This window comes from Dendrobium catenatum, unplaced genomic scaffold (assembly GCF_001605985.2).
Source record: "Dendrobium catenatum unplaced genomic scaffold, ASM160598v2 fragScaff_scaffold_1598, whole genome shotgun sequence".
Classification (NCBI taxonomy): Eukaryota; Viridiplantae; Streptophyta; class Magnoliopsida; order Asparagales; family Orchidaceae; genus Dendrobium; species Dendrobium catenatum.
The window spans coordinates 672,775-686,681 of record NW_021320060.1 but is presented as its reverse complement, the minus strand read 5'-3'; the positions used below and the strand labels follow the sequence as shown (position 1 = coordinate 686,681).

General features: G+C 33.2%; 1 protein-coding gene across 1 annotated transcript; it reads right to left on the bottom strand.

Moving 5' to 3' along the window:
• Window positions 1–2,679: 2,679 nt before the first annotated feature.
• LOC110094183 (probable trehalase) lies at window positions 2,680–8,594 on the bottom strand. Its single transcript, XM_020819346.2, has 11 exons — window positions 7,983–8,594; window positions 7,367–7,486; window positions 7,122–7,237; window positions 6,769–6,869; window positions 6,563–6,672; window positions 5,962–6,034; window positions 4,859–5,023; window positions 4,685–4,772; window positions 4,180–4,291; window positions 3,893–4,106; window positions 2,680–3,018 (listed from the first exon to the last, which is right to left on the bottom strand). Exons 1-11 carry the CDS (start codon window positions 8,570–8,572, stop codon window positions 2,929–2,931), a joined length of 1,779 nt encoding a protein of 592 aa, XP_020675005.2. The 5' UTR covers window positions 8,573–8,594; the 3' UTR covers window positions 2,680–2,928.
• Window positions 8,595–13,907: the final 5,313 nt, after the last annotated feature.

Sequence of the window (13,907 nt, the reverse complement as noted above, 5' to 3'; positions counted from 1 at the left end):
AGAGGCACAATAGATATAGCACCTGTATTCAATTAAGGATATCATATCTTGAAAGAATGATTGAGGACCAGCAAACATGGCGATATTTGTGAATGATTGCAAAAAACATAGTACCCTCACATCTGATACCAATCAAATAATAATACCTTTTAAGGATATATTCAGTGAAGCACACAATGAATTCAAACGCCTGCTAGTGGTGACTAAAGATTCTCCACATAATCTCAGCTCACAAAGAGAGAAAGCATTTCAGGTGTATCACTGAGATTCATCCTCAAATAGTGTCTTGCCAGTAGAGACGTAGCACATGCCCTCTGATCAGTTGGTTTTTCTACAAAATGGTACCATTATATTACGATCACGGCCAAAGCCCATAAGTTCCTTAAAGGCTTCAAACCCTTGAGCAATGGATCATAGGATATATTTGATAGGCATAAAGCCCTTGTCATCTAAGGTGGATTCAGATATATCCCGTTAGATAAACATCAACCATGGTCTACAAGGTATTCTTGGATGAAGCAACACATGGCTTCCAATAAGAAACATTCTATCAGATTGCGTCGACTACCTCCTTTGACTGAGTAGATCAGAGATCATGACAGTCAGGGATTATGGAACCATGGGATCTTGATTGAGCTCGTCTTCATTTCCCCCATTACCTATTTTATGTTTATGGTGACAAATTTTAAGTCTCAAACTTTAAATTCAGAATCAAAAATTCAAACTCTAAGATTATTGCTATTATACACTGGATTTACAACCTATATAATCTCTTTAATGACTAACCTTAATCGAAAGTTCTCTCCTGCTATCGGGAGGGGTAATTAATTATAGGGGCTTGTGCCTATAGGAAACATGAACTTAGATCAAAAAGTCCTCACAAAATGAGGGCAAAATCTCTGGGTAGTGTCTTATTTAAAACCTAATATGTCTTCTGAAAATTCATCTGAAACTTAAGCTCGTTAAAACTCTCTGTCGTCGTCACAAACACTTAAAAATAAAATAAAAAGAGACCGATGGTGCAAAGAGGCCGGAACCGCAAAATGGAATTTTCGGAGCTCACAGATACAATTTTTTATGTTTGAAAATAGGGGGGAAATGCTATGCCACAAAAAATCAATATGAGCATACATGAATCTCAAAGTAGTAGTTGAATTAAAATTTTTTGAAATTAAATTTTGGGCCATACAAACTCTGATTTCCTTATTATTTTGTTGAGACAATCGAAATACAACAAAGTATCTTGATCCAAGTCCAAATTAGCGAAGTGAATTACTTGAAGCATAGTTAAAAGTATTGTAACTCTATTTATTGTACTTAAATGTTTATTGCCAAATTAAGTTTTTCAATGATAGGAATTCAATATGCCTAAGATCACTTAACTCTGATATTATCGATTTCTTCAATCACCACCAACAATCTGTGTCACCCAACAATTATTGCCCAATAACAATCACCCAATCTCACCCCTAACCATTGTTGTCCAATTGACATTACTCAACTGCTAGCACCCAACTATCATCACCAAATTGATGTCATTCAATATATGTCTGCAATTTGAATGGTTCATTAACCATATTGATGTCTACCTATTGATAATCATTCTTTAAAAATTGTCATCATCCTTTACTACCTGTGCAATTTACACTACATTCTAAGGAGGAAAACCCATAATAATCTAGTCATCTTCAACTTGGGAGAAAAGCATACTTCAATAATCTTTTCTTATAAAAAATATATATATTATTTTAAATAAGTCAGGCTCCATGATTTTTTTCTTTAGGTTTTTCGGCTTAAAAGCTATAGTGTCTCTTGTGAATTTATTTCATATGTGAATATGCTTGTGAATTTTTATAACATTAAGACAATAAAATTTCAATATATCACAAATTTTTTAACATGCAACAGCATATACAAAATTTCTCATAAACATGCTTTTGACTTGAATATTAGGCCTAATTATGACTAACTGATCTCAACATTACCTCAATGCACTAACATGAAAAGTTCTTCTATCATCACCTCTCTCTCTCTCTCTCTCTCTCTCTCTCTGTTGGAAATTCGTCAAAAATATAAATTATCGATAGATTTTAATCATTCTTTCTGGCGACGCCAGAAAATTATATTTTTCCTGAAGTGTGCACCACGTGCATAAGTGCCAAAATTGGTGAGAAGATTCCAATCAAAGGTTTGAGATTAGAAAGAACTCCACCAATAATGTTTTAATAAGGGGAAGTAAAATTAAAAATGATAATAAGTCAACAAGTTAACAAAACACTTGGGAATGTTCATAACAAGAAGGATAATCGATACAACAACAATAATAAGAACATCAAGCCTTTATCCCACTGTGGGGTCGGCTACATAAATCCTTTTTCTCCATTGTGTCTTGTTAAGATTTGAATTCTCATTTAGATCTAATAAAGAAATGTCATTTTTAATATTTTCTAACCAAGTCGTTTTAGGCCACCTCTACCTTTCTTAACATAGGTTAAATCTAATACATCTACTCTCCTAACTAGGAAATCGGAAGGGCTAATCGATAACAATTAAAAAATAATAGTTCAAGGAAGAAAAATAATATGTCAAAGGGTTGTTGCCGCAAAATAGTTTTTGTACTACAATACAATGCTCACCAGTATTATTGAACAGAAATGTAGAGGGATAATATTTGGATCTGATTAAAAAACACATTTGTTCAATCAAAATATGAATCATAAATTTGAAGAAGCACAAAATGTATCTCTTCCCAAACACAACAACAACAACAACAAAATGTATCTCTTCCCAAACACAAATTATAAATTTTTAAATGATAAACCAAAAGAAGATAAACAAGCTTTGATGATGATAATATGGAATTATTTGGTAAGGGACCGACACAAGTAGCTAATGACACTCTTGATTTCCGACTCTTATTATGTGATTTCAAGAACTGCATTCAATATCCCTGTCAGAGGGCCAGCCAAATTGTTCTAAGAGAGCCAGCAGCACACCATTAGACCAACCAAAGCCAGTCTGCAGCATGAAAAATAAACAGTTTGAATCAGAACAAATTGGTCAACAACATATGAGTATGACAATATCAATACTACAACAACAACAAGCCTTTGTCCCACTACATAGGGTCGGCTACATGAATCCTTTTTCTCCATTGTGTCCTATTAAAAGTCAAATTCTCATTTAAATCTAATAAAGAAAGATCACTTCTAATATTTTTGAACCAAGTCTTTTTAAGTCTACCTCAACCTTTCTTAACATAAGTCAAATCTAATACCTCTACTTTCCTAACCGGGTCATTAGAAGGACGCCGTTCTATTTGACCAAACCATCTAAGACAACTCTCTCTAATCTTATCTTCCACTGGCGCTACTCCAAACTTTTCACGTATTTGTTCATTTTGTATCCTATCTCTAAGGGCAAAGCCACTCATCCACCTGAGCATCCTCATCTCTGCAACACTTAACTTAGTATTATTCTTCTCGTTTAATGGCCAACATTCAGAGTATGACAATATCAGTGAATAATGTAAATAGAGGAAAGACGAAGTTCATAGTATCTTCTATTTGAAACTTAGTGCTGAAATTGTGGAAGAATGATCATCACCATTCATTGAATAGATCGAGTTCAAAATACATTCATGTAATACGAGATGGTAAAAAGAGTAGATTAAAATTTTACCCCTCTTTGTCATCATTAATCTTATCTTTAATTATTTGGAGTCAGCTTCATAAATCCTAATACTACATTGGTGCTTAATTACTGTTGCATCAGATGTTAAAAATTATTTCGCACAACTTTCTCCATGTAATTTGATCTACCTCCTTACTTACTAATTATTCGATATTAACTTCATGTTTAGGTTGCTAAATATATATTACTACAATATTACCTGAGGTTTATATTCACCGCCACCGCCAACCTTTCCACAACCATCAACATCATATTTCTCATGCATTGCACCAGTGGTGTTGTAAGCAGCATAATTTGTTCTAATCCATCTTACAGCAATCTCCTGAGCCAATCCATATGAAGCTTTTGAACCAGATTTAGATAATCCTTGGATGATGATATGTTGCAAAGGAGACCATCCATTGGGGAAATCCCTGCTCAACAAAACGTTAATGGTTTTAGATTCAATAAGATTGCTTCACAATCAGATGGTCCAAGATAACTTACCACTGTTGCCCATTGTTTACTAATGAAGTAGCAATTCCAGCAGGTTGAAGCAGACCGGATTTTAGGAAGCTCTCATAAATTCTTTCCACAATAACGCTATTTTCACCTAAACCTGAATTAATTCTTTCATGCATCAATAGCAAGTATTTATAGATAAAAAATTCCTAGAACAAATCAATTTCGATAACAAGTCATTGCAATCACAGTATTTGAAGAGATAAAAACTTTTTTTTGTTTTTGTTTTTTGAATGGAGACAAATGTGTTCAATTGCTACTCAAGATCATCTTATGGATGTATCTCAGAACATTGTCTGGGGAAATGCACCTACCAAAGGACTAGTGCAAGATCATTTCAATGCAGCAAAATATTATAGAAAATTACAATGATAAAAACTCAATGAACTCCAAAATTGAAAGCATCAAAGAAAAATGTTTATGATTATTATTATTATTGTTATTTCATCAAATGATTTAACAGCCACAGAGAGCATATGGAATGTCAAACCTGAGGTAAGCCCCCAATTCCAGATGGGTATGAAGTTTGATGCAAATATCCGATCATTTTGATTCCTAGCATCAAATTGATGAACATCCTGAATATTATAAATATAACAATTATTATCAGTTATTCATCTAAATGATAATGCTTAGATCTGAAAAACTAGGATCAATAAAGCACCTCACAATCATCGGATCTAATCCAATAGTCAAGCCACTGGTTCATCTCAGCATTCCAGAAAATCGATCGCATTGCAAACTGCCGTGCATTTGAAGCCTCCAAGAAATTTTTATAGGTTTTGCTATCACCAAGTTTTTGCGCAAAGAATGCTATGTCAAGCTCAGCCTGTTGAAGAAAGTTACAGTACAGAATCAAATATATCGAGATGAGGTTGTGCATAATAGTTATGTAAACATTTTTATTAAAATATAAGCATGTTTCCTTTAGCAAATAGTGTGATATATCAGTGTACCCATTTCTTTATTTGAGCATTATTCATTCATTCATTCAAAGTTCTAAAATCAGATTATTTCATTTCTAAAATGTTTTGCGATAAGAAATGTGATCAGGCCGAAGGTGTATACATCAAAATTTTATGGCCTAAAAGTGGGCGTTGGGCATTGGTTAAGTGGCCTTAATTGACTACAACAACAACAACATCAAGCATTTATTCCATTACGTGGGGTCGGCTACATGAATCTTTTTTCTTCATTGTGTCATATTAAAAGTCAAATTCTTGTTTAAATCTAATAAAGAAATATCATTTCTAATATTTTCTAACCAAGTCTTTTTAGGTCTCCCTCTACCTTTCTTAACATAAGTCAAATCTAATACCTCTACTTTCCTAACTAGGTCATCGGAAAGCTGCCGTTTTACGTGACCAAACCATCTAAGGCGACTCTCTCTGTTCTAATCTTCTACTGGAGCTACTCCAACCTTTTCACGTAAATGCTCATTTCGTATCCTATCTCTAAGGGTAAAGCCACTCATCCACCTGAGCATCCTTATCTCTGCCACACTTAACTTAGTATTATGCTTCTCTTTCAATGGCCAACATTTAGCATGATAAAGCATTGCAGGCCTTGTTGACTATCAGTAAAAAATAGGACACTTTACATTGCAATTTATATAAAAAGGTATGAAAAGTAGTTAATGCTTATTCCTACAAAACATATCCTAAAGTTTTTTGGTTGCAAAACAATAAAACAACATTTGAAGTATGCCAGCAATATTTTAGAAATAAATAGAATAATCAGATATCCTATGAGTTTTTTGGACAATACCTTATATAAGTAAGTGTTCAAGTCAACTGGGATGATCGATGTTGTTGATAATGTGGACTGGTCATATGAGTTGCTGCAATGAAAAGTATATCGTGGTTACAAAAGAAAATATGCAATAGAGTCCATTGGGCTGTTAGTTTCAATATTATAGATGGTTAAGACGGTAATCATGTCAAATTTGCCATATAGAAAACTTATCAGTTACCGTCCTCCTAAAGAGAGGACAAAGAAAAGATAACTTGCATAAGAAGACCTTGATTTTAAAGGGGGCTAAACTGAATGAAAAGGATGATTCTAATTTCATGAATACTACTTTCTAGCAGTATATGTCAATATGGATTTTAGTTTTAGCTGCAAATGCCCAGATAATATCTGTGATGTAATGGCGGCAAGTCAGCTCCAACATGTAGAAACTTATAGATTTTAAGCAACTGTTTATGCAAATAGGAGTTTGATAATATTAATACAAAAATATTTTTTTGGCACATAAAATACAAGATATGTAATCATTCTAAGTAGATAACATATAAGACGATGAGGCATTCTTTCTAGAGCAAAATCTAGTTGAGAAGTTTTGAGGAATGGAAATTTTCAGTGAAACCTCATCCAACGAGAGCTGAAGTCCCAACCAGTCTCTGCAGTTGAAGCAACTTCTCGAAAGAAAGCTTCCTTATCAGAGTCATTAAGAAACTTGGAAGCTGCCTCCTCATCCTACACATAAGAATATCAATTTCATAATCATTTTGGAAAATGTATAGAGCCTGTTTTAGGCTTATTGTGATTAGTAAAATAGAGAGCATAGCATACAATTGTTGCGCTTTCTGGTCTGGGTTTATTCCACCTGGCATAATAGCGGCTCAAAGAATGTTTATGTCCATGAAGATCTTGAATTGTTACTTTATGGATTCCTAAAATATCATATTTTATGAATAATAAGATTTAGAGTGGTATAGATTTCTTTGGATATTAGAAAATACAAAAATAAGAAATAGTCTGGAACAATATAAAGATAGCATACAGTTCAAACATCTTATGCTTTTTTACAACTAATCGCTTCACCAACTATAGACACCAAAGCATTGCTCATAAAATTAAAGGGAATCCGTTTATGTGAAGAACATTTGGGGAGGAACTATAGCAAAGAAAATCCAATGTGGTACCTGAATTCCAGAAGGTATACTCTTTTATTAACGCAGGAAGGGACTTCCTGACAAATTCCAAATCACCAGTCCTAGTGCAGATCTCCATTACCATGGAACTCAATAGTGGAGGTTGGCTGTAAGACATCACAGTACATAATCTTTAGTTATGGTTTCTATAATAACATTATTGCCATCATTAAATTTGGGTTTAGGTAAAAAAAAAAAAAAGAAACATAAGCTGGAATCCATTCTTAGTACTTCACCTGCGATTAGCATAGTATACCCTTGCACCATTTAGCACATGACCATAAGAATCTACTAGCCATACAAGGTTATTCACAATTGCTTTTGCTGTGTCATACATTTTGCTTACCAGCAATCCCCTGTTTTGCATCAAAAGAACCATTAGAAAAATCTTCAAGTGCCCAAGGCATGGTTAGATTTAGTTCCAAACATATCATGATTTGGAACCAAGTGAACATATATATTAAAAATAAAAATTGAAACCAAAAGTGAACTGACTAAAAATGAAATTAAATTCAGTTTAGGATGGAAAGCTGTATAATCATTTGGATTGATTTAATTCAGTATAAATCTGTTCGTTTTTTTAGTTCGGGTCAATTTTGTTTGATTTTACATGCATTAGTACAAGGGAAAAAATGATTTATAAGCTATAAACCTTGGATCAACCGTTATCATGTTCAATCACATAGCTTAATATACATCACACATTAGCTTGATTCAGTTGTGTTCAGACCTTTTGATTTTACCAAAACATCAAATATAAACCAAATGGAGATCAATCCGAAATCCCATTTTTAAGGTTGAACTAACTTTTCAGTTTAATCAATTATCTAGCTATACGAACAAGAAACAAACCTGACAATCCAATAAGAATCCCAATAATACACCTCCCTGAACCTCGACCCAGGAATGATTACAGGCTCCGGCAACGGAAGCAGAGTGTGCCTCTCCGGGTGGTTCTTCACATTATCGGAAACCCTCCTACTCAGATTCTTCCATAATGAATGCACTTCAAGAGCCCAAGCCCTAACCTTAGGGTTAGACACTTGGGGCAAAAACCGCTCCGGCTCCGGCACGAAATCCTGGGGCTCCGTGTACACCAAATCTTCGCCGGCATCCCCGAAATAGTCTTCCAAGAACCTATGCAAGTAGTTTGCCGGGATGATTCCATTAACCCTAGGGAGTTTCCAGAAAGCGGCTTCCGTTAAGTTGAGGTCTTCCTTGAGAGGAAGATCAACGTAGAGCTTGGGATCAAAGGAATTGGGGCCGCGAGTTTTGAGAGCTTCGGATTGGAGGCGTTGGAGGAAGGAGACTAGAGGGGTTGTAGAATACGCTCCATCATCGACGGCACATCTGGAGGAGGCGGCGGCACGGGGGGTGGTGACCGAAATGACGAGGAGAACAGAGAAGAGAAATGGGAAGAAATGAAAAGCGTGGGAGGGCATTTTTGGAAGATGTTTTGTAACGGTCATTAGCTTACTCACCTGGTTTGGAGTATACAATAAGCTATGAAGCATATATATATATATATATCTTTGTGCTACGGTGCTGGCGGGAAATGCTTGACAGCTCTAACGGCCGGCCGGGCTCGGGTCCGTGGTGGATGATTATTTTGTTTTATTCAAAAAAAAAAAAGCATGATAATTTTGCCGGATCTTTTTGGATTGGCAGAGCGATGGGAATTGAGCTGGTCAATCATATTAATCTTTTTATTGAATATGAATTTTTTATTGTTAGGTATGTTTTTTATGTAACGTTAATGATTGGACTAAGCTCAAACACAAAAGGATGAAAGAAAGTTATCTCTACATTGATTTGTTAATCATAAAAGAAAGGATCAAACTCTTTAAATTGTCATCTAAGGATTTGTTTGAGGAGAAATTATTTTGTGCCGAGGCCGGACCGTAGGAATCGCCCGGATTAGTTGCGCTTTAGCTGTACTTTTATTACGCATTTGCAAAAATACAGAAAATATACATTAGTAGAATATTTTGTGCGCTTTAGCTGCTTTTTTACTGTGTTTTTGTAAATACTCAACAAAAGGGTAGCAAAAGTGCATTCATAATTTACATATTTACTACCCTTTTGTTGAATATTTACAAAATTACAGCAAAATGACAACAAATCCAGACGGTTCTCGTCGTCTGATCTTCGCACAGAATAATTTCTCTCGTTTGAGAAGACTTTTTTATTGCTTTCTAAAACAACTTCTTAATTCAAAATTCTATTAAACTAAAAAAAATATTTTAAAAAATAGTAAGAAAGCCGTCCCAAACATAGCCTAAAACATTTTAAAAAATATGCAATGTACATTAATTGCTAAACATTACTAAAAACAATTTTTGACTAGGTAGGAATGTATAAAATATGTCCATAATGATTCAAATATTTGGTTACCTGTGAAATGAAAAACATCATTTGTCCTTTTACAAATCAAATATGATTTTTAATCTTACATTCAGCACGCATTTTTTTAGAGAAAGAAACTTGTGTGCATTACAACTATCTCTTCCTACTAATTTTTGTATGAATGCATGCCTTCAACAATTTAAATAAAATAGAATTTAACGACAAGGTCTTTTTGTATGATATGATGGCGTAGGACTCTAAATTGCGAGGAGGTGATAATGTATGGTGTTCTCATCTATTGAGAGACTTATTAGAAAGGACAATTAAAAAATGCCAAATGTTAAGAAGATTATTACAGATGGTTTTATTTTAATGATTAGAAAGCCACTTAAAGATGGTTGTATTGAGAAACAAATAGAAAGCACAATTGGAATATTGTTGAGGATTAGGATGAATACATGCCAAATATTTCACACATGAGTCGCGATATATTTTTTTATCTACATGATCTAGTTGCTATATATTTTTTATCAAGTTATTGTGAGAGCTTGAACCATACTCAACAACTCGATGATTATGAATAGGCTTGAAAACCCTTCAATTGGGAAAAGAAACCCATCAAATCTAAAGTCACTAAAGCCTCATATGACCTCGAATCTTGCCAAGCCTCATGAGAATCAGCCTTTAATTGGTCGTAAACATTGAGCTTGTTGAATCTAATTTTATTTGTGGATATTAGTACAACACATGATTTTTTTTTCTATTTGTATATCTTGAGGTAGATTTATAGATTTATTATATTCAGTTTAGCATTCATGGATTTTAAAAACTTGTAAATATTTTATAAAGAAACAAATGTAAAATGAGAACTTTTTTTTTTTTCTTAGGCTCCTATTTCCTTTGAAATGCTCGAGCCACCATGAAATGGTATCAAAACCTTCACTACTATGGCTCTATCTTTGTGTTTCCATCATTATGAACCCCAACAATTTGTTATAGTCCTTTTTTCCTTCATAACACTCATAATTCTGGCGTATCTCTTATTTCGCAAAACCTTGCCGATGACAATTACAATAAGTGGAGTATGACCATGTCACTTTGTTGGAAAACAAATAAGCCGGGGTTCATCAACCCTAAACTATTAGACGTTACTAATACACGCCTTAATTCTTTGAATAGTAATAATTATATAATTATCTCCTAGATCTTGAATTCAGTTTCTAAGGAGATAGATACAAGTATAATAGCAAGTGAGATCTAGGTGGTTCTTCAAGATCTATTTTGCCAAAGTAATGGTCCAAAAAAAATTTCACTTGAGGTTTGGAAATGATTGATTGCAAAAAAATAAACCTTGGTGAGTGAATATTTCATGAAACTGAAAGTTCTTCAGAAAGAACTAGGCCATTTTTGTCAATTAATGCTCGAGTCTTAATAGAATATCACAACCAACTCTAAAATAATGCTTCAAACATTCTTATAACTAATTATATATTTAAATTCATTGATTAAACCTCTAAGTTTATTACAAAATTTTTAAACCCCATGTACATGCTTTAAGTTTGAGCACTTGTTAAGGTTGGTTGATCATTATTATTAGGCTATATCTCCTCTACTCCTCCACTAACACCTTGATAACTTACATATCATTGTAAAAAAACTCATATATCACGTAATAACCTTAGAAAATCACCACCTTATTGCTATACTAACATAATTGTTGGAAAACAAATAAGCCGGGGTTCATCAACCCTAAACTATTAGACGTTACTAATACACGCCTTAATTCTTTGAATAGTAATAATTATATAATTATCTCCTAGATCTTGAATTCAGTTTCTAAGGAGATAGATATAAGTATAATAGCAAGTGAGATCTAGGTGGTTCTTCAAGATCTATTTTGCCAAAGTAATGGTCCAAAAAAAATTTCACTTGAGGTTTGGAAATGATTGATTGCAAAAAAATAAACCTTGGTGAGTGAATATTTCATGAAACTGAAAGTTCTTCAGAAAGAACTAGGCCATTTTTGTCAATTAATGCTCGAGTCTTAATAGAATATCACAACCAACTCTAAAATAATGCTTCAAACATTCTTATAACTAATTATATATTTTAAATTCATTGATTAAACCTCTAAGTTTATTACAAAATTTTTAAATCCCATTTACACACTATGAAGTTTGAGCACTTGTTAAGGTTGGTTGATCATTATTATTAGGCTATATCTCCTCTACTCCTCCACTAACACCTTGATAACTTACATATCATTGTAGAAAATTCATATATCACGTAATAACCTTGGAAAATCACCACCTTATGGCTATACTAACATAAATATGAATGTACTTTGAAGGATACAACCATTGCTTCCCCTACAACCTCATCTTGCTTCTCAAGGAACTAATGCATCAATGAATGAAAGAAGAATAGTATTTTCTACATTGTAATAGTATCTAGGATATTTTTTATTCTCATAAGCGATGAAAAATTATTATAAGATGGAAAATATGTAGTTTTAAAGAAATGTAGAGTTTATCACATTAGTACTGAATAAAAATATCAACTACACACATGGATATAATAAAAGAAACTTATAAAAGACATTAGTTTTTTTTTTTTTATGAAAAGCTCAAGAAAATTAAATGCTATGGGGTCCATCATTATTAAAGTGGCTTTACTAGCATAGCCAAATATTATAAAGGATAAACTATCCTAAAATTTTAGAAGTCATTAATAGAAAGCTAAATACATGAGCTATAGAAGATGGATTCTAGAGTGTAAGTAGAAGGAGCTATAAGGCATCAAAATAATTGTCAATGTCTCACTAATGATATGATGATTCATTCTCTTCATAAGAGTAATTGATAACTAGGAAAGCAAGCATCAACCTTAGCAAGAAAGAAAGTTTTGATTGTAGCATCATCTTTAGTGTACATTAGTAGTGATGGCAAGTGTCAACCTAGATATAAATAACCTTTATTAGAGTTAGTAGTGATGTCAGGCATTGATTTTAGTAATAAAAGTAATCATCAACATTGATGGCAATGCCATCTTTGATGAACAAGTCACTAATGATCTACTTACCTCACAAAAACTAAATCAATTTTGAGGAGGCCACTTCTGAGGAGCATGAAAAAGATTAGTAAATTGTTCATAAAGGAGGTGATATTACCGTAGTATTGGTGGACTTATAAATATTAATAATGGCACTGATGGTAGTTTTATAGGCTGAGAGCTATTATTTTCGTGATCTATGGAAGGCAATGGAAGAGTCATTAGAGAGGTCAAACAATTGGGTTATGGCGAGAGGGAGGCATTAATATAAAGATAACATGACTTTGTTATCTTTGTACAATGAAAAAATGACTTTCTCTACACAATGGTGTTTTTGTTGGAGAGTCTTCATGGAATTTCCTTAGAGGAAACAAATAAAGTCACATGTAAAAATTTGAGGGCACTATATTTCCATTTATGGCAATGGTGGGAAAGAGATGGATTAAAGATGATAGTTTGAGAAAACCAAACTTAAATGACATGCAATAAATGAGGCTAGATAATGTTTACTACTGAATAATCAAGAATAGGTTAGGGTCATCAAATATCAATGGAGGCCCAATGACTCAATAAGAAGATCCATAGTGATACCAAAAAGCATTATATAAACTAAAATGGGTATGGGCATTTCACTTTCCTTTTATGCACCATATTTATAAAAAGTTTGCTTATAAATAACAAAAATAAAAATTGATTTCTTCTTTGTATCATTGCCTTCAAACATTTCGCTTAACATGTTAAGAACTTAAATTGTTTAAGCTACTTGGAAAAGTAAATAAATTTGACCAACATGGCAGGACGCAATAAGATGAAGTGAATAAAACATTTTCTTTTTTATCTTGCTTATAAATATTACTATTATATAAATCATGTTTCTTTTAAGATGAAGAGAGCAAAACTTTTTCAAGATTTTTTTAAGAGGTTGGAAAGGATAGATTGTAGAAAACTTGATAGAAATATTTTATAGAAGTCCAAGAGATCTAAAAAGGCATTTGTGTGTGAGATTCTCCACTATTATTATAGCTAGATTTATATATTTTTTCCTATGGTTATTGTTCAAGTTCTTAGGAGAAAAACTTATTGAAGATCTTATTTATAAGATCTCGAAGGCCTTGTGAGAGGTTATGATAACTTTGCGTATTTGATAGGAGGCTAGGGAGTAGTTATTTTTTAAGGAAGAAAGTAGTGTAGGCTTTCTCCATTACCCTATGATGGAAAGAGGCTTTTTTGTCATGCTAGGAGCAAAATGAGTGAGTTAGTGGAATTCTCAAGGGGAGGACTCAGGGAGTGGACTTAGGGATATTTGAATGAACTACTATAAATGATTTGTAAGCTCTTTTTATTTTTTTCACACTTACTATATAACAAATTTTGTTTCTT